General features: G+C 45.0%; 1 protein-coding gene across 1 annotated transcript in view; it reads right to left on the bottom strand.

Moving 5' to 3' along the window:
- The window catches only part of MYPN (myopalladin), a 2,267,856-nt gene extending 2,250,455 nt beyond the window's left edge, over positions 1–17,401 (bottom strand). The window contains exon 1 of the mRNA XM_086922400.1: positions 17,227–17,401. Coding sequence (XP_086778526.1) covers positions 17,227–17,234 — 8 coding nt within the window. The 5' untranslated portion in view covers positions 17,235–17,401. The remainder of the gene's footprint in view (positions 1–17,226) is intronic.
- Between the last annotated feature and the right edge of the window lie 4,659 nt (positions 17,402–22,060).

The raw sequence follows: 22,060 nt of genomic DNA, 5'->3' as shown, positions 1-22,060 counted from the left end.
TGATCCACGCAGATTCCAGAACTTTCCACCACAGAAATGTGAGGAAAATGGTTTTTTTGGTCCAATTTTTAGGTTTGCAAGGGATTCTGGGTAACAAAACCTGGGGGTAGGCAGACGAGTCACCCCATACTGAATTTCCCAGGGTGTCTAGTTTTTAAAAATGTATAGGTTTGCCAGGTTTCCCTAGGTTCTGGCAGAGCTAGGGCTCAAAAACAAAAGGTAGTCTTTTTGTCCAAAAAGGGCAAGATTTCACTGGGAAATTGAGGTGCGACCATGTTGCGTTTTGCGCTGTTTCATGTTGCAGCCACTATGCCTACCCACGCAAGTGAGGTACCATTTTTTTTAAGAGACCTGGGGGAACGCTTGGTGAGTGGAAATTTGTTGATCCACGCAGATTCCAGAACTTACCACCACAGAAATGTGAGGAAAATGTGTTTTTTTGGTCAAATTTTTATGTTTGCAAGGGATTCTGGGTAGCAAAACCTGGGGGTAGACAGACGAGTCAGCCCATCTTGAATTTCCCTGGGTGTCTAGTTTTAAAAAATGTATAGGTTTGCTAGGTTTCCCTAGGTGCTGGCAGAGCTAGGGCTCAAAAACAAAAGGTAGTCTTTTTGTCCAAAAAAGGCAAGATTTCACTGGGAAATTGAGGTGCGACCATGTTGCGTTTTGCGCTGTTTCATGTCGCAGCCACTATGCCTACCCACGCAAGTGAGGTACCTTTTTTTCGGGAGACCTTGGGGAACGCTGGGTGGGTAGAAATTTGTTGATCCACGCAGATTCCAGAACTTTCCTCCACAGAAATGTGAGGAAAATGTGTTTTTTTTTTGTCAAATTGCTTTGCAAGGGATTCTGGATAACAAAACCTGGCGGTAGGGAGTCGAGTCACCCCATCCTGAAGTCCCCTGGGTGTCTAGTTTTAAAAAATGTATAGGTTTGCTAGGTTTCCCTAGGTGCTGGCAGAGCTAGGGCTCAAAAACAAAAAGTAGTCTCTTTGTCCAAAAAGCGCAAGATTTCACTGTGAAATTCAGGTGCAACCACGTTGCGTTTTGCGCTGTTTCATGTTGCAGCCACTATGCTTAACAACGCAAGTGAGGTACCATTTTTTTCAAGAGACCTAGAGGAACGCTGGGGGGGTGGAAATTTGTTGATCCACGCAGATTCCAGAACTTTCCACCACAGAAATGTGAAGAAAATGTTTTGTTTGGTCCAATTTTCAGGTTTACAAGGGATTCTGGGTAACAAAACCTGGGGGTAGGCAGACGAGTCACCCCATCCTGAATTTCCCAGGGTGTCTAGTTTTCAAAAATGTATAGGTTTGCCAGGTTTCCCTAGGTGCTGGCAGAGCTAGGGCTCAAAAACAAAAGGTAGTCTTTTTGTCCAAAAAGGGCAAGATTTCACTGGGAAATTGAGGTGCGACCATGTTGCGTTTTGCGCTGTTTCATGTTGCAGCCACTATGCCTACCCACGCAAGTGAGGTACCATTTTTTTCAAGAGACCTGGGGGAACGCTTGGTGGGTGGAAATTTGTTGATCCACGCAGATTCCAGAACTTACCACCACAGAAATGTGAGGAAAATGTGTTTTTTTGGTCAAATTTTTATGTTTGCAAGGGATTCTGGGTAACAAAACCTGGGGGTAGACAGACGAGTCACCCCATCCTGAATTTCCCTGGGTGTCTAGTTTTAAAAAATGTATAGGTTTGCTAGGTTTCCCTAGGTGCTGGCAGAGCTAGGGCTCAAAAACAAAAGGTAGTCTTTTTGTCCAAAAAGGGCAAGATTTCACTGGGAAATTGAGGTGCGACCATGTTGCGTTTTGCGCTGTTTCATGTCGCAGCCACTATGCCTACCCACGCAAGTGAGGTACCTTTTTTTCGGGAGACCTTGGGGAACGCTGGGTGGGTAGAAATTTGTTGATCCACGCAGATTCCAGAACTTTCCTCCACTGAAATGTGAGGAAAATGTGTTTTTTTTTGTCAAATTGCTTTGCAAGGGATTCTGGGTAAGAAAACCTGGTGGTAGGGAATCGAGTCACCCCATCCTGAAGTCCCCTGGGTGTCTGGTTTTCAGAAATGTATAGGTTTGCTAGGTTTCCCTAGGTGCTGGCAGAGCTAGGGCTCAAAAACAAAAAGTAGTCTCTTTGTCCAAAAAGCGCAAGATTTCACTGTGAAATTGAGGTGCAACCACGTTGCGTTTTGCGCTGTTTCATGTTGCAGCCACTATGCTTAACAACGCAAGTGAGGTACCATTTTTTTCAAGAGACCTAGGGGAACGCTGGGGGGGGTGGAAATTTGTTGATCCATGCAGATTCCAGAACTTTCCACCACAGAAATGTGAGGAAAATGTTTTTTTTGGTCCAAGGGATTCTGGGTAACAAAACCTGGGGGTAGGCAGACGAGTCAGCCCATCCTGAATTTCCCAGGGTGTCTAGTTTTCAAAAATGTATAGGTTTGTCAGGTTTCCCTAGGTGCTGGCAGAGCTAGGGCTCAAAAACAAAAGGTAGTCTTTTTGTCCAAAAAGGGCAAGATTTCACTGGGAAATTGAGGTGCAACCATGTTGCGTTTTGCGCTGTTTCATGTTGCAGCCACTATGCCTACCCACGCAAGTGAGGTACCATTTTTTTTGAGAGACCTGGGGGAACGCTGGGTGGGTGGAAATTTGTTGATCCACGCAGATTCCAGAACTTACCACCACAGAAATGTGAGGAAAATGTGTTTTTTTGGTCACATTTTTATGTTTGCAAGGGATTCTGGGTAATAAAACCTGGGGGTAGACAGACGAGTCACCCCATCCTGAATTTCCCTGGGTGTCTAGTTTTAAAAAATGTATAGGTTTGCTAGGTTTCCCTAGGTGCTGGCAGAGCTAGGGCTCAAAAACAAAAGGTAGTCTTTTTGTCCAAAAAGGGCAAGATTTCACTGGGAAATTGAGGTGCAACCATGTTGCGTTTTGCGCTGTTTCATGTTGCAGCCACTATGCCTACCCATGCAAGTGAGGTACCATTTTTTTCGAGAGACCTGGGGGAACGCTGGGTGGGTGGAAATTTGTTGATCCACGCAGATTCCAGAACTTACCACCACAGAAATGTGAGGAAAATGTGTTTTTTTGGTCAAATTTTTATGTTTGCAAGGGATTCTGGGTACCAAAACCTGGGGGTAGACAGACGAGTCACCCCATCCTGAATTTCCCTGGGTGTCTAGTTTTAAAAAATGTATAGGTTTGCTAGGTTTCCCTAGGTGCTGGCAGAGCTAGGGCTCAAAAATAAAAGGTAGTCTTTTTGTCCAAAAAGGGTAAGATTTCACTGGGAAATTGGGGTGCAACCATGTTGTGTTTTGCGCTGTTTCATGTCGCAGCCACTATGCCTACCCACGCAAGTGAGGTACCATTATTTTTGGGAGACCTGGGGGAACGCTGGGTGGGTGGAAATTTGTTTATCCACGCAGATTCATGAACTTTCCACCACAGAAATGTGAGGAAAATGTGTTTTTTTTCTTAAATGTTTAGCTTTGCAAGGGATTCTGGGTAACAAAACCTGGGGGTAGGCAGACGAGTCACCCCATCCTGAATTACCCTGGGTGTCTTGTTTTCAAAAATGTATAGGTTTGCTAAGTTTCCCTAGGTGCTGGCAGAGCTACGGCTCAAAAACAAAAGGTAGTCTATTTGTCCAAAAAGCGCAAGATTTCACTGGGAAATTGAGAAGCGACCACGTTGCGTTTTGCGCTGTTTAATGTTGCAGCCACTATGCCTACCCACGCAAGTGAGGTACCATTATTTTTGGGAGACCTGGGGGAAGGCTGGGTGGGTGGAAATTTGTTGATCCACGCCGATTCCAGAACTTTCCACCACAGAAATGTGAGGAAAATGTGTTTTTTTTTTACAAATTGTTAGCTTTGCAAGGGATTCTGGGTAACAAAACTTGGTGGTAGGCAGTCCAGTCACCCCATCCTGAATTCCCCTGGGTGTCTACGTTTCAAAAATTTATAGGTTTGCTAGGTTTCCCTAGGTGCTGACAGAGCTTGGGCTCAAAAACTAAAGGTAGTCTCTTTGTCCAAAAAGCGCAAGATTTCACTGGGAAATTGAGGTGCGACCACGTTGCGTTTTGCGCTGTTTCATGTCGCAGCCACTATGCCTAACAGCGCAAGTGAGGTACCATTTTTTTGGAGAGACCTGGGGGAATGCTGGGTGTGGGGAAATTTGTTGATCCACGCAGATTCCAGTACTTTCCACCGCAGAAATGTGAGGAAAATGTGTTTTTTTTTGTCAAATTCTTAGCTTTGCAAGGGATTCTGGGTAACAAAACCTGGTGATAGGCAGTCGAGTCACCCCATCCTGAATTTCCCTGGGTGTCTACTTTTCATAAATTTATAGGTTTTCTAGGTTTCCCTTGGTGCTGGCAGAGCTAGGGCTCAAAAACAAAAGGTAGTCTCTTTCTCCAAAAAGGGGGAGATTTCACTGGGAAATTGAGGTGCCACCGCATTGCGTTTTGCGCTGTTTCATGTCGCAGCCACTATGCCTACCCACGCAAGTGAGGTACCATTTTTTTCGGGAGACCTAGGGGAACGCTGGGTGGGTGGAAATTTGTTGATCCACGCAGATTCCAGAACTTTCCACCACAGAAATGTGAGGAAAATTTGTTTTTTTGTCAAATTCGTAGCTTTGCAAGGGATTCTGGGTAACAAAACCTGGTGGTAGGCAGTCGAGTCACCCCATCCCGAATTCCCCTGCGTGTCTACTTTTCAAAAATGTATAGGTTTGCTAGGTTTCCCTAGGTGCTGGCAGAGCTAGGACTCAAAAACAAAAGGTAGTCTCTTGGTCCAAAAAGCACAAGATTTCACTGGGAAATTGAGGTGCGACCACTTTGCGTTTTGCGCTGTTTCGTGTAGCAGCCACTATGCCTACCCACGCAAGTGAGGTACCCTTTTTTTTCGAGAGACCTGGGGGAACGCTGGGTGGGTGGAAATTTGTTGATCCACGCAGATTCCAGAACTTTCCACCACAGAAATGTGAGGAAAATGTGTTTTTTTTGTCAAATTCTTAGCTTTGCAAGGGATTCTGGGTAACAAAACCTGGTGGTAGGCAGTCGAGTCACCCCATCCTGAATTCCCCTGGGTGTCTACTTTTCAAAAATGTCTAGGTTTGCTAGGTTTCCCTAGATGCCGACAGAGCTAGGGTGCAAAAACTATAGGTAGGCACTTTGCCATAAAAGGGTCAATTTGTAACTGCAAAATTGAGGTGTGACCACGTTGCATTTTGCGCCGTTTCCTGTCGCAGGCACAATGCCGACCCACACAAGTGAGGTACCGTTTTTATCAGGAGACGTCCGGTAATTAAGATTTGTAAATCAACTGTTATTACTAATTGAGCTTTAATGCATTTCTCCCTTTCAATGAAAGACATTGTGTAAAAAAAAAATGTTTTTGAAAAATGACCAATAATTCTCATGCTAGTATGAGTATTCCCAATTTTGAAAATATGCAATTATATACTGTTTCTGAACTCTATATTTTGTACCCAATTCAGAAATACATAGGTGTCTTTCATACAGATTTTTACATATATACATTTTCCAAGACAAAGTGCTCTATACCCAGTAAATGTTTTATCAGGAGACTTCCGGTAATTAAGATTTGTAAATCAACTGTTATTACCAATTGAGCTTTAATGCATTTCTCCCTTTCAATGAAAGACATTGTGTAAAAAAAAATGTTTTTGAAAAATGACCAATAATTCTCATGCTAGTATGAGTATTCCCAATTTTGAAAATATGCAATTATATACTGTTTCTGAACTCTATATTTTGTACCCAATTCAGAAATACATAGGTGTCTTTCATACAGATTTTTACATATATACATTTTCCAAGACAAAGTGCTCTATACCCAGTAAATGAAAAAATACCATTGCAAGTTGCTGCTCAGTTTTTGGATCTGGGTTCGTCGGGTTCTTGGTGAAACTACAAGTCATATATATACCCACAACCAGGAAGGTCTAACGGATGTAACGGTATATTGCTTTCCAAGAGCTGTCAAGATTAGAAAACGTTATAGGTGAAAACGTTGAGACAAAAGGCTGTTTTTTTCAACAAATTTTCAATTATTCCAATATTTAACTGTTAGTTTCTATAAAGAAACCTTCATGGATTTAGACAAATGACCCCTTTATGAATTCAAAATGTTGTCTACTTTTTGAAAATGTACAGATTTCTAGGATCCATTATTGCTTTCAAACTCATTTCTACCATTAACTGGAAGGAGGTGGAAAGCTCTAAAAATAGCAAAAATAGGCTATGTCCCAGATAAATGCCAAAACTGTGTGAAAAATGTTGGTTCTCTGACAAAAGTCTGTCATTCCCTAAAAGCTGAGAAAATGGAGATTTCATCCCCATAAACCCTTTTTTGATAACATTTTCAGGAAAAAACCCAGAGGCTTTCATTTGCAGCCCGCTTTTCCCATTTTTCTGAAAAAAACAAACATTTCACTATATTTTGTTAATTTCTGGGACCCCTCCAAGGGAATCCACACACCCTGGGCGCCTTTGGAATCCACATGATGTTGGAAGAAAAGGACGCAAATTTGGTGTGGATACCTTATGTGGTCAAAAAGTTACAGGGGCCTAAGCGTGCACTACCCCAAATTGCCAAAAAAAGGCTTAGCACAGGAGGGGAAAAGGCCTAGCAGCGAAGGGGTTAAAGGCACTTCCTAGTTACTGATAAGGACCTGCATAGAGTGCTTGGGTAGCACCTCTCTCGCTCGGGAATAAGGGTGAAGCAATACCTGGGTTGCACAGTGTGTCTCCTGCTCCCTGTAGGCAGGGGACATGCCATAAATTTAGACCACAGGTGGTGGCCGGGGGGTGCCGTCACAGGTGGGGGTTCATGGGTGAGACACGTGGGTACATGCAGGTAGGTGCATGGATGCAGAGATGTTTTAACGCATGAGCAAAGTGGGCTCTTGCCCAGGGCTCCAGCCTTTCAAGTGGCCCCCTAACAGAGCCAGTTCTGTTCTGCAGAGTCTTGCCCTGATGACTGACTAATTTTTAAACAAATTCTTTTAAATACAGTTTACCTTTAATTTATTTTTAATGAGGGTGATGTGTGAGAGTCTAGCCAAATGTAGTGAGCTGCTGCTGTGTTACAATATTGAAAACACACATCACTGTTCCTGAATTTTTTAGAAATAAACACATTTAGAATTTAGATGAGTGAGTCTGTGCATTTTCATTGACCTGGCCAAAGATGGCATAATAGAGCTGAAATAGGATCAGAAATTCAAAACTTTTCTGAACAGAGCCCCCAAAATACGTTTTGGCCCTGGGCCCCCAAATTCCTTAAAATGTCCCTGATCACTAACAAATACTCCTGCTTACAGAGCCCTCTAAATGCGCATCCCTGGCCTGTAACTCAGAGGGCCCCCACCCTATACTTGTTCCGGGCCTGGCTGGTCGCTCTGACTGAAAAGAAACAATGTAAGTTGATACTTTGTTTCTCTTCAGTCAGAGTGAGGAGCTCAGAGCAGGCTGCAGACTGCACCTGCTTTAGAGGGAGAGAGGCTTGCTTTAGTGCAAGCAAGCTTCTTTCCCACAGCTCTCTACCGAAGAGCAGAGGGGGCCCCTTCACCTACTGAAGCCTGGGGCCCACCCGCACTGCGGGGGCTGAGGGGGTGTTTGTTACGCCCCTAAGCGTCAGAAGGGGGACTAGCTTTTTCTGATTTGAAAGAGTACTCTTATGCTAACTTTGCACACACATATAGAACTGTGAAGGTCCTAAATATCAACAGGTACGATAATTTTTTTTAGACTTAATTTTTAAAGAATATCTAATCCGAGATTTTATGCTTTTGATAAAAACTCCTACAAAAGTAAGTTATAAAACTCTTCAATGGAGCATTAAACAGAAAAAACAGCTACATAAACATTATTCGATCCCCACTATAAATGTGGAAACCCTCACAAATATCCAAATAGGGCAAGATTCATTATTAGAACCAGAAATTATGTCCAATTGGAAACACCAGGGTTTTAGTAAAATAGGAGATTTTTTGATGGGAGGCTGGAAGACCTGGTCTGAAATAGAACCAACGCTTAAACATAGTACAGTCATTATGCAATGGTCATTTGCAAGGGTTAAACGTTTTCTATTGAAACTTAACCCTACACATATCTGCGATATCAGCGAGCTCGTAGAGCAATTTGTAAATCACACACATCGTATGTCAATAAGTGGTTGGGTCTCGCTGCTCAAGACCCCAGGGGCAAATACATTGTATCAAAAAGCACACAAAAAATGGGTAAACCAGGAAGGGTTGCATATTTCCAGTATGGACTGGAATCAGATTAATAAGTATAACAGCACTTTGCTGAAAGCGGCTAATTTTAAGCAGATGCAGTTTTATTCTAAGTGGCTGCTGCATCGTACTCCAGATTTCCTACACAAAATTAATCCCCAGATTCTATCAAATTTTTTTCGATGCAATTTACAGGGAGGGGGAACTGGACTCATATTATCTGTCAATGTCCAAAACTAGGTGGATTCTGGGAAAGCATCAACAGATACTGTCATGATATTTTGAAAGTCCCCCAGACATTAGATACCCAGACAATAGTTTTAGGATACTCCACAGGGTTTACAGCCACTATGCCACAGAAAAAGCAAATATTTATCCTGGTGTTAGCTGTGCAATCATTGATTCTACAAAATTGGAGATCGAATGACATTCCACCTCTACACAGCTATTTAGTCAAGTCAAGTCAAACAAGCTTTATTCGACGATTGTCATAAAAGCAACTGTACATATAAATACAAGTTTAGGTAAAATTACACGTTTTTACATATAAAAATCATAAATCCATTACACATTTAAAATCAGATCATTTTACATTGGATAAGGGATTTTAATTTGGCACCATGAATACATATTAATCTGTTAGCCTTCTACTTCTGATAGTCCACGCCCAGCCCAAGAATTTTGCCACAGCTATATAAACTGTCATATCTGTGCAGGAACGAATTATTCTTTATGCCACCGCCCCCCTATCGGTGCCCATTAATCTGCACATTGGGCGTAGCCATATTCTCCGGGGCCCCACGTACTGGGGGCATTCAAATAGTAGGTGGCCAATGGTTTCAGAGAGCGCTGAGCATGATGGACAAGCGACCTTAGCTCCTGCGGACCACCTGCTAGTGAAAGCCCCGACCCGTAAGGTCCCAATTCTTAATTGAAAGTAGAGTTTATGATCCAGGGGTTTTAGGATAACGTCCCAGAAGGCTACCAGTTTTGGGGCTTCTTTAATGTCCATAAACACTCCGGTCAAGGACCCAGGATCAATAGACCTAAAGGTCCTGGAGACCACAAGCTGCCAATACAGTTCTTTAAGAACCTTCTTAGGAGGGAACCTGGCATTTGTTGGATCTTCCCACAGATCCCGTAGACCCAAATCGATCAAGAGGCCCCGGATATGCCCTAGTTAAAAACACACAAGGGTCCATGAAAATAAGTGCTAGGGGGAGGAGGCAGGGAAAACACTGTAGTCAAAAACAAGAAGACCCCCCAGGACTAAATCTATTAAGAGGCAAACACTCTAATCCATGAAAAACATCATTATAGTCCCACACAGAGAGTATTTATTTGAAAAACATATATCTATTTATTATTATTTTCTGAAATTTTCATTTGTAGATCCAACAGCAATAAAGACATGAATATATATACAAAATCTATTTACATTTCAAAACATATGCAACGCATGCCCTCTCACAACTTCATAGCAACCACCAATCACACCCATCCAAGCCATCATCAGTCATACCAATCAACAATATATACAAGGAACACAAACAATTTACAAAAATATACACCATTGGAAACAGACATACAAAGGGTAAACAAAACAAAACAGAGGCGCCGACGCGCGTTTCGGAACAGGACCGATATTCACCAATACTTCGTCAGGGCGCAGACAGTTACATATAGTCTCTTCTGTAACTTCTCAGAACATCAGAAGTATATCCGTAAATTCAAGATATAAATCAATAGATAGAGTAAATTGTATGGATTATACGTAGAAAGCTAAACTCAGGGCTGCCGCTTCACAGCACAGTATTCGGTCATTAGACAATATCCCTATCAACAGACAGGGAATTGCGTAGATGGTACACAAGCAAAGCAGGATGCTTCACAAAGGAATGAGAAGGACTCGAAATTGGAGAAAAGTAGGTCAGGGTTTATTCAAATAGATGTATCACCTCACAATAAGTCAGATCAGATTCAACCCTCTCTAACGATATCCCAAAGAGAGAGACCTCACGATCTCGAACAGGCTCCTTGGCACAAACACACTTCTTTTCCAACAATATAGATAAGGGCCTGAATCCTAAAACAATCCTGTGGGCGCCAACAGATAGCGCGTCTCTTGTAAGCTGTGTCGTGGCGAGAGTCCAACGATATAGCCGGAGCGGTCCAGCTATATCGTTGGAGAGTGGCTGAGGGCGGGCGGTTGGCTGAGCTGGGGAGGCAAGGCAGGCTGGAAGTGTGCAGGACTGCCAATAAACTTTTTACTTTATTACAAAGTCCAGCAGAAGTGAATATGTACGAGGGCCTGCTATCAATACAGGTATCATTTTCATTTATAGATTTTACTTGCTTCAATAAATGACAAGCGCCACTTCAAAACCAAATATCCGGCATTAAGGCACATTATTTTACTCTCCTGGCTGTCTCCCGTGCTGACTGAGGGCCTGCGCTTGAGATTTATGGCCTTGTAAAATCCGGACTATGGTTGCCAGAGGCTGCTATACCTGAGCTTCGTTTTAGTTTGGATTTGCTAGCATTTAGCAGGATTCCATGAAAAGGAAATCCTTAGTACATTTATTTTGCCTTTCTCAAATTAAGAAAGAGTGCGTAGCATGCAATTATATAAGCACTGACCTAGAGCTGTCTGTAATGGTGCATTCGAAGTGCTCATGGCTCACCAATTACTATGGTGTGCACTTCCTGCTCTGCACTCATTCGCCCAAGTCAGTTTTTGTTGGTCGGTACCTAAAATTTTTGTTTTTTTTGGGTTGCTTACAAATGTTGAAAGCTTACTTCTATGCCTTTAGGCTATGTTTATCCAAACAAAGATGACTGAATGCACACCATTCTAATTCCTTTATTCTACGTTGCTTGAAACAAATTTGACTCTTGCGTGCAGCCTGGACTTGCATCCTCTGCCCCTGTAACATGCATGTATGATATCAACAAAACTGGAATATTTGTATAGTGTAATTATAGCTGCCTCATCGATCATTTGCACCCAGGAAAGTTTGAGCAGAATAAACAACATGATGTTGCATGTAAGGTGATTTAGTAACATCACTTCCACAAGTGGTAATTCGCGTTTAGAGTTATGGACTAACAGACTGTCATTACTGATGATCATTGCCTGTAGAAAAATGCTTTTTCATCAACAAATGATCAGTCCTATGTAGAACATCTAAATTGAAAAATGTTTATGTTCTTCAACAAAAAAATTGCCAATGGTAGCTATTAGAAAGTTGTTGGAAGGGTGGGCCATAGGATTTGATGGGGCTGGCATTTTTGAATACACAAGTTCTTGAATGCGTAGTTAGAAACCAAGAGTCAATTAGTAGGTGTAGGTAGGTTCACCGAGGTGTAGGATGTAGTGATTTATGAGACTTGTATTTTTCTTGAGAGCACGTGGACCTGAACGCGCAGGAAGAAGCATTTGGTTAATCAGCAGGGTAATAGTAGGGTGTGATCATGCAGAGTGAGCTACAAGGGGCAGCATCACATAATAGATGTTAGTTGAGCACTTTCATGCAGAAGATGTGGAAAGCCCACCCACTACGCCGGACACACACTCGACCCCATCTTCTCCTCCAGCAAAGACATCGCCTTCAGCCACGCCACCGGACTCCACTGGAGAGACCACAGCTGCGTCCACTTCAGCTTCAGAAAGAACACGATCCACCACCACCAGCAACAGGTTGCACGTAGAAGCTGGAACAAGATCACAGCCGACCAGCTCGCCGCATCCCTGAGCCAGGACCCCCCCCCGCCAGCTCAGCGGACCCCAGCCAGGCCGCCAACAACCTCACGAAGTGGATCAGCAGCTGCGCTGACGACCTCGCCCCCCTGAGGACCCCGCCCAGCAGACCCGGCAGTAAGAAAGCACCATGGGGCACCGACGAACTCAAGAGCTCCAAGAAGAACTGCCGAGCCCTCGAGAGAACCTGGCGCAGAGACCCAACACCAGACAACATGACCACCCTCAAGATCGCCACTCGAAAACACCACCAACTCATCCACGCTACCAAGAAAACCGCTTTCAAGGAACGACTGGACAACAACACACACAACAGCAAGGAACTCTTCAACATCGTCAAAGAGCTCTCCAACCCAAGCGCCGGAAACAACGACATCACCCCATCGCAAGACCTCTGCAACTCCCTCGCCTCCTACTTCCACAACAAGATCGCAGACATACACAACAGCTTCAGCACACAGCCAGCGCACCCCACGACCGCACCGGCACCCCCTACCACCACCCTCCGTGCCTGGACCCCGATCAACACCGAAGAAACCCGACGCACGATGAACTCCATCCACTCCGGATCACCAACCGACCCCTGCCCCCACCACGTCTTTAACAAGGCCAACGCCGTCATCGCACCCCACCTGCGGGACATCATCAACACCTTCTTCAGCACTGCTACCTTTCCGGAGAGCTGGAAGCACGCCGAACTCAGCGCTCTACTGAAGAAACCATCAGCGGACCCCACCGACCTCAAAAACTACCGCCCCATCTCGCTCCTCCCGTTTCCGGCCAAGGTCATCGAGAAGACAGTCAACAAGCAGCTTGCCACCTTCCTCGAGACGAACGGATCCCTCGACCTCTCGCAGTCTGGCTTCCGGGCCAACCACAGCACTGAGACCGCCCTCATCGAAGCCACTGATGACATCAGAGCCCTGCTCGACAACGGGGAGACTGCGGCCCTCATCCTCCTGGACCTCTCCGCGGAATTCGACACTGTCTGCCACTGCACCCTAGTGCAGCGCCTCAGCGACGTCGGAATCCAAGAGAAGGCTCTAGAATGGATCATCTCCTTCCTCGCCGGAAGGACACAGAGTCCGCATCCCCCCATTCAGATCAGAAGCCACCAAAGTCATCTGCGGCGTTCCTCAAGGCTCCTCGCTCAGCTCCACCCTCTTCAATGTCTACATGAGCCCCCTCGCGGCCATTGCACGCCAACGAACCTCAACATCATCTCTTACGCCGACGACACCTAGCTGATCCTCTCCCTCACCAACGACCCCGCCACCGCCAGAGCCAACCTACACGAAGGGATGACAGACGTAGCCAAGTGGATGATGAACAGCCGCCTGAAACTGAACTCAGACAAGACGGAAGTCCTGATCCTGGGCTCGTCGACCTCCGCCTGGGACGACACCTGGTGGCCCCCCGCCCTGGGTAGCGCACCCATACCAACAGACCACGAACGCAACCTGGGCTTCATCCTGGACTCCTCCCTCTCCATGACCAGACAAGTCAACGCTGTCTCCTCATCGTGCTTCAACATCCTGCGCATGCTACGTAAGATCTTCCGGTGGATCCCCACCGAGACCAGGAAGACGGTCACCCAGGCCCTCGTCACCAGCCGACTGGACTACGGCAACGCCCTCTACGCCGGAACCACCGCCAAACTCCAGAACAGACTCCAGCGGATGCAGAACGCCTCAGCAAGACTCATCCTCGAGATTCCCCGACACAGCCACATTTCCGGACACCTGAGAGACCTGCACTGGCTCCCGGTCAACAAGAGAATCACCTTCCGTCTCCTCACCCATGCACACAAAGCCCTACACAACCAAGGCCCAGGATACCTCAACAGCCGTCTCAACTTCTACACGCCCACACGCCAGCTTCGATCGACCAGCCACGCCCTCAGCGCCGTCCCCCGCATCCGAAGAGCCACCACAGGAGGAAGGTCCTTCTCCTACCTGGCCGCCAAGACCTGGAACTCCCTCCCAACCCACCTCCGCCTGACCCAAGACCACCTCGCCTTCAGGAAGCTGCTCAAGACCTGGCTGTTCGAGCAGTAGTGGACCCCCCCTCCCCATGCGCCTTGAGACCCCCCGGGTGAGTAGTGCGCTATATAAATGCTTTGATTGATTGATTGAAAGCGGTTGGAGTTAATGCACTATGAAATGGAGAATGCAGGTACACAAGAAAGCTCAGTTCATTTTCTTTGTGGCTATGTCTGTTATTAATATAGAGTCCGTTTTTAATCAGTTGATTGTGAACTCAATGGATGTGATCTCACTGCCCAAGTACTCAGTCAGGGTGCATGCGAACATGGATGTGAAAGATAGAAGGACGCCACTCTTTGGGAGGGTTTCTAAATATGTTTTTACGGGCACATTTTGGATGAGTATAAACACGTTCTTTAAGGGGACAATGAAAGGGTGTCTTGGACAGCACAGCTGTGCATTGGTGAGACAGGCCAAGAATGATACAGCTTTGTCACCCCTCAACTATACATATTTAATTATTCTATATTTAATAAAGCAGAGGTGTACTCTTTTCTTGCTCTTCCCCAGTATCTTCCTCCCCTTCACACCTTACCCCTTCCCTTCTCTCCATTCTTCTTTCACTTTCTGCCCTACATACACCTTTCCTCTTAATTGCCACCTCCCCTCATTAACTGCTTTTCATTTTTCACCTTTTCAACTTTCTCTTCCACTTTCTTTTCACACATTCCCCGCTGTCTACTCTTCTTCCCTTTTTCCTCTTTCTTTTTTTTCATTCTCATCATGTTTCATTCCATTCTTGCACTCCCTATTTCTGCTTTCCTCACTTCTCTTGACATTCTTTGTCTACCGTATCTATCTTTGACTTCAGACCTTCCCTCCTTCCTCATTCTCCCTTTTATGTTTTTCCTTCTTGCTCATTTCTTTATATCCACTCGAGGAATCTGTGTTTGTTCTCATGGTCATACATTTAAATCTTGGTGCGTCAACTCAGTCTTTCATATATCTGAGGTCGATAAAATGTGTGCCAGTGAGTTGGATAACATTTTAAATTCAGTGTTAAGGCCCATTTTGGTGAATATGTGCTTTACAAACATACATGGTATGTTAAGGACACAAATGTATTTCAATCTTTCGTTTTTCAATTTCTATGCAATATTACTGTCATTATCCTCTCTCCTTGACCCAGTACCTTTCATACTTATATTCATTCCCCTGACCTCCTTTCTTTCCTTCATCTCATCTTTTTCTTTTCCCTTTTTTTCTTCCTCCGCACCTCCAGCCATGCCTCCTATACCTTCTTGCTCTTGCTTCCTTACACCCTCATTTCATTCTTGCTTCCTTATACCTTATTCCATTCTTGCTTCCTTACACCCTCTTCCATTCTTACTTCCTTACACCCTCATTCATTCCCCATACTTCCTCCCTGGGTACATTTAATCATTCTTCCTCCATTCTTTCCTTACTCCTTTTCCTGCTCCTTCCTTCGCCTCTTCTTTAATGTCTTCCTTTCTCAACCATTCCTTACGCTTATCTTGCTCCTTTCCTTTCTTCTTTCTTTTCATCCATCACACACAATTCACTTCCTTTCTCCCTCTATTTCTTCATTTCCTCCTTTCACATTCTTTTCTTATTCCCTCCTTCTTGCATCCATAGCTCGTATATATCATCACTCCAGTACTCCCCTTCCTGCCTGCATTTGCTGCTGCCTTCTTTAATGTATTCCTTCCTTTATTCCTTCCTTCACCCTTCCTTTCTTTTGAACAGCACAGTAGAAGCACATTCTCTTTAATTTGTAAAGGTACCTCTAAGTCCTCTAATGACCGTTCCTGAAGCTGCATTTTGAGATTTACACACATTCTCCAATTTGAGTTCACTTTTAAGTTGTTGTCATAGACTTCCTATATGTTACATGATGTTAAGTTATATTTGAGTTCTATAAAAACTAATAACTCAAGGGTATCCAGGCACTTGGGCAGGTGTGAGGTCCCCTAGGTGCTTATGTGAAGAGCCAGGTCTTCAGCTTCTTGTGGAACTCAAGATCTGAGGAGGTGGCTATGGTATGTTGAGGCTTGTGGGTGTGGATATTACTGATAACGGAAGTGGGTGGAGCCTCTGGTACAAGTGGGTGGAGCAGGTAAAGTGGGTGTGGCCTCGTAAAAATATTCGAGCACCTGTACTTAATATTTTACAAATTAAGCACTGCCACTAATTGATGTTTTAACCCCCTCCCCCCAAGGAAGAGTCTAGCTGTGCCCCTGTCACTCAGGCCCTGTTCGTTCTATCTACTGGGTCCTCTTCCCTGTAACTTCTTTGCCAATCAGTTGCACTCACTCTCAATGGTAAACGTGTCAAGATTACGCTCAATGATTGGTTATATCCTCTCCCAAAAACGGACATAACTGTCCGCACTGCACGCGGGTTACTGCAACGTCCTCTCTACAAATACGTAAATGTGATCAACTTTAAAAATAGCAAGTACAATCTTGCTTACAAATTACATACTTTTTTTTCGGGAGAGCAAGCGGCATTCATTTGCATTTTTTAGCAACTGAGTACGGAGTGTGGGGGGTTGCCCGGGAAGTGAGGTCAGAGTGTGGGGTTGCCCGGCAAGTGAGTACCAGTGATGGGGGTAGCCCGGCGTAATTTTAGACGCATCTGTTGCGGTGATGCTTAATGATTCAATTAATTGGCCAGAACACTTGTTGCTGGCAGTCTAGGTGGAGCAAGAAATACGGTGGCACGCCAATGGAATTCTAGCAGAACAGTCTCGGCAGCTGTTGTGCGCATCGCTTCTGTGTACAGCTCACCCGCCGCTAAATATAGATTACTGCTATTTAACTTGAAATCTAGTAAACGCAACTACAGCCGATAGTGTCGTGTTAAATTAGAAGCAGAGTCATCGAATCACGGCGTTTAAGGTAAAACGGTACGGAAGTCGATAGTTACAAATGCAAGAATGATTATAAACGTTAACAGTAACGGACAGCCATTTCACACGAAGCAACGAAGCGACATGGTAACTCCTATGAACTTTCCTGTGAAATCACAATAACAGTCTTTTTACGTACATTAACTAAACCACGAATCATCTTACTTAGTATCAGGTTTCTAAAACGGGCTCCTCTTGCTATCGGGCTATCACACATTAAGTACTAGACTAAAATAACGTGTGACTATAAAGTTATATCAAGTGACAGCATTACCTTTGCATTCATCCGGATAACGACGTCAAACACTGTCCTCTTTGCCAGCTATTGTTCAGAGACATCCGATGATCCTTTAAGGCAGACACACTTAGTACAGAAACGGCAGTTTTGGTTATCGAGAAATGGAAGCACGAGACGCAGAATGTGAACTGGCGACGGCCACAGGAGAAACGTTTGTCACTTTACAGATCCGAAGTTATTTTGGGAACTGTTGGCCACGTGTCTGTCAAGCATTATACTCCATTGGTAGCACACCGGGAAGCAAATAGATGGAAGACCCTGGATTACGTGAACCGTCTGAGCAGCGTTCATTTGCAGCAAACTGATATTAAACAATTTATTATAACGGTAAACTGGTTTGCTCCTTTTCTTTTGTGGCAGCCAGTGCTCTTTTGTAGCTGCAAAAACATTTTTGTATTTTAGACTACACAGGAAGAAAAACAACTATTCATTGTTTTTGCTGCGTTCTAAGCTTTATACAATTTGATCAAAAAGAGCACAAAAGTTAGGCAATCTTCTCTTTTTCACTCTCAAGTTCCTTATATATTTCACCTATCAGGTTTTAACAATATCCAACAATCCAAGATAAACACAATTAAAATTCTTTTCGGAAGATTGAGTTGATCCACAACAAAGTCATTGTCTATTCATTTGTAACAACATTTTATAGTTAGCTTTTCTCCACATCACGAGTCAACAGTGTCAGATGGCTGTGAGGCAGTAAGAGATGTCTACCTGGAGGTACTCTGTAAAAGGTTGGGAAGGATAGGATTTAGGTGAGGTTTGAGTAAGGGTGATATGAGAAGCCGGAGAATGAAATTAAGTCATCAAGACAGGTGGTGTAAACTGAGGTTCAAGGGCTGATCTTTAAGGGTCGCTCTGGACTGGGTGGGTGCAGATGTCTTTGAACAACTGTAAAGGAGTGAATGGAGAGACAGGATGTGAACTTGCTGTGAGCAAAGCCAATTAGGACTTGCAAGTAAAAAGAGAAGAGTAGTATGTGATAATTGACAGTCTCAAAACTAGAACATACGTCCAACAATGTAAGAGTGGAAGAGAATCACGGGATTATGTAGTGGTGATGAAATTAGATACAAATGTGAGTCGTGCTCCTCTGTAATGTAGGGTATGATTAGAGGAGGTGAGAAGGTTGTTTAAGGAGGTAGAGCACGAGGTGGTACAAGACCAGTCATTCTAGGGTCTTAGAAAAGAAAGGAAATGGACAAACGGGGCAATATTTGGATGGAAAAGCAGTAGTTTTTTAGCAGGGGTAAATCCATTACCAATTTGAAGCATCTGGGGGTAAGTGCCCGTGGTGAGAAAGTGGTCAAACAAAAAGATCAGACAAAGTAGGACGTTGGACATGAGTGCTAGAGGTTGGATGGTTTAAGTGCTGAAAGGCTTAGGTGGCACACACAACTACTTTGAAACTTTCATTATAGGAATGGATTCAATTGGAGATGTTGTGTCGGAAAGTGATACTGGCTAAACAAGATTGGGGTGTGATGGATGTTTAGTAGGGTAGTAGCGGAGTTGCCAGTAGCGTAGCCAGGATATCTCCGATGGTAGTGATTTTTGAGGAGAAATATGTAGCAGAAAGTTTAAACCAATTAGAGAAAGATGAGCGAAGGTGGTGATATTACTGTTGAATTTTCTGTTACATTTTTGGAATGCAGAGTACGCATTTGCCATCATAATAATGCACAACTTATATTGCTTCTTTGTTGTAAGAACCGCACTACAAACATGCACCTCTAAGGAGTGTACTGGTAGTTACCTCAAGAAGTTCCAGAAATAAAGGCACCTGGGCATGTCGCCAATTACATATTGTTTTTATCAGCAGATCGTGTGTTACATACATCAGTGTTCGTTCAATGAGGCATGCATGTATGAATTAGTAAACAGCCAAGTTCAGCAACGGAATAAGCATAAATAAAAATAATAAGTAAGGAATAGAGTGATAGTCATCTCTCAGACAGCTTACGCATCCCTGATTTATTTAAATTGTTTGGTGTCCACAATATATGCTCTCATCCCCCGATGTGTGGGTGTTTGAAGAATTGAACAAATGCTCACATAGGGAATAGGTAGCCAGTACAGTTGCAAATGTTCTACACACACCAATCAGATAATTACACTCAGTAGTTCTATTTCAAATGGAGGGGTCTGCCAATGCCAAGGGGGAGCTGTCAGTTTGGTACGTCCATCCCGTGTGTGTACATGTGAGGAGTGTGCCTCAGGTACCATCTGCTGTGAAATAAACAGGGTCACTGCACAGATGCTTATGAGATAATTTGAAAGGTGGTGAGCAAAGAAGATCAAATCTCTAGGTGGCTTGACTCTTGTGAAGTGTTGGCTGGTCTCCACCAACAGCAACAGTATCTTGGTAAGCCGGCACGTGGGCTCAGGTGTCCCGAAAGGAGGGGAACTGACAGATGTAAAGGCCCCCGCCACCTTAAGTCCCCTGGTTCTCCAATTCTCCAGAGCAGGCTAAGCGTTGACAACCACCACATCCACCAGGAAGGCTGGGGGAGGCATCCGGTCGGACCCGTTTGTGTCCCCTGAAAGTCGTGCAGGATGGCATCCCAGTTTGCTGCAATAGGGTCCTTGCTGAGACCCCCAGGTAGCCTCAGTGCGCAATGTAGCACTCTCCCCCGATCGCCCACACTAGGAGCGACTGTCTCCAGGATGGCAGAGCAGGGAGGTCAGGTGACTTCCACCTCTTTGTGATCAGACGTTTGGCTGACAGCATACCCAGATCAAGAAAGCAGGAGGTAACCTTTAGCTGTTTGCCTCTGGGGTAGAGGTGTAGTATGCACTCCTCCAAAGTACACGCTAGGGTACGGCTAGTACAGGCTGCTAAAGCATCGCTGACTAAATGCCCGTAATTGCACAGGAATGGGCAGGCCCTTAGCATGTGGAGAAGATCAGCACCCAGGAGCTGGCACCTGGGGCATGGTGCATCCACTCGGTTGAAGAATTTGTTTATGTTGACTGGGGCAGTATGTCCTTTAGAGTATGTAGTGTTGGATGAGACGAAAGCGAGCATTGCGTGGGACATAGATGGGGCTATTCAGCACCTTAGCCCACTGCTTGTCGCGGAAAGGATGACTCCCTGTCCGCCTCCCAGTGCTGTCTAAGCAGTGTCAGCAATATCTCCTTGTGATTATGCAGCAAGTCAGCAAACCATTTAGTGAGGAGCCTACCCCTCCCCATAACATGTCAGTACAGGATGGTCTAGTGTGTGGCATGCTCCCTTGCCATGTTGCCCCACCTATCTCCCACGGTCACAAGGAGGGAATAGTACAGTAGGAATTGGCTGGTGGGCAAGTCATTCAGTTCTGTCAGTGTGTCGACTCTTAGGGAAAGAGCTCCCCCGTCCTGGTATAGTCTCCCATTGTTTAAACTCTAGCTTCCAGCCAGGCCGATAACTCAGCAGATGTTGTAACAGGTATGGCCTGCAGTGGTAGTGCTGGTGCATAGGGCAGCACTGTAAGTATGATGTATAGTCTTCTACAATAGCATTGGTGTGCAACCCCCAGGATCAATGGCTCAGGAATTTTGTGCTTAGCACAGGGGTAGAATAATCGGAGTATGGATGCCATCAGCCAGGGTGGTGCACCAGTTGCAGTATTGTTCAGCTGTAGCCCCGCTAGCCATCTCACTGCCCATTGCAGTTGTGAGGCAAGCTAGTTTTGTTACATATTGGGGCCTGCTTGCCCTCCCCTGTTTGTTGGGAGATACAGCTTAGTGAGAGCTGCACGTAAATGGGAATTATTCCAGATAAATTCTCTCATTGTTCGTTCAAACGCATGAAAGAGAGAAGGCAAGATGTACAAGGGTAGGTTAGTAAAATAGTACATCACCCTTGGGGAGTACCGCCATTTTCAATTGGGCTATCCGGCCCACAACTGACTGAGGGAGCGAGTGCTAGAAGGCCATCTGTGACCGTAGCGCAGTAGTCTCTCTTCCCAAATTGCCATCTAGGAGGTCTTGCTGATGAAAAATTCTCACTCCTAAGTAGCGGAAGGTGTCAGGTTGCCATTTGATGTGGCCTATGTTGAAAGTGGGCGCCGGGTCTGGGTACCTGTGCTTGAAGGAATAGAGGCAGGACTTGTTCTGATTGACCCACAGGCCAGAAAGGCTCCCAAAGTCTGTGAGCGTTTGAGTTAGTGAGGGCGGGATCGATCACATGCCTCTGAGGTATACCAGGATATCATCTGAATATAAGTAGACCCTGTGTATGCCATCACCCAGGGGGATTGCCCAATCCGTACCCCACGCACAGAGTACTGCCACAAGCGGCTCCACTGCTAGAGTGAAGAGTAGCGAGGATAGTGGGTATCCCCGCCAGGTCCCGCGGCATACAGTCATGGGCAGGGAGATGTAGCAGCCCGTCTTCACCTGTGCCAACAGCTGTGCGTACAGTAGTAGGACCAGGCTGAGGAGTCAACCTGTGACTCAGTACTTGGTGAGAACCACAAATAAGTAGTCCCACTCCAAAGAGTCAAAGACTTTTTCAAGGTCTAAGACCAGGCACCCGCAGGAGTAAGTAGATACCCTGAAGAAGTGTCTCAGGTTCAGTGATGTGTTGCAAGACGGGACAAAGTCTTTCTGATCAGAATGGACAAGGGCTGGCACCAACAGGGCCAGTCAGTCAGAATTTTAGCTAGGATTTTTATATACCATGTTCAACAGAGCCCGTGGGTAGTATGACCCCAGCTCAGTTGGGTTTTTGTCTGGCTTGGGTAGGCAAAAAAGTACTGGCTCTCGCAAGTAAGTAGTGAGTAGCCCGGTCTCAAGTGCTTCGTTGTACAGTGTATGTGGATGT

Source organism: Lissotriton vulgaris, chromosome 5, assembly GCF_964263255.1.
Source record: "Lissotriton vulgaris chromosome 5, aLisVul1.2, whole genome shotgun sequence".
Taxonomy (NCBI): domain Eukaryota; kingdom Metazoa; phylum Chordata; class Amphibia; order Caudata; family Salamandridae; genus Lissotriton; species Lissotriton vulgaris.
The sequence above is the reverse complement of the archived record's forward strand: the minus strand, read 5'-3'. Positions and strand labels throughout refer to the sequence as shown.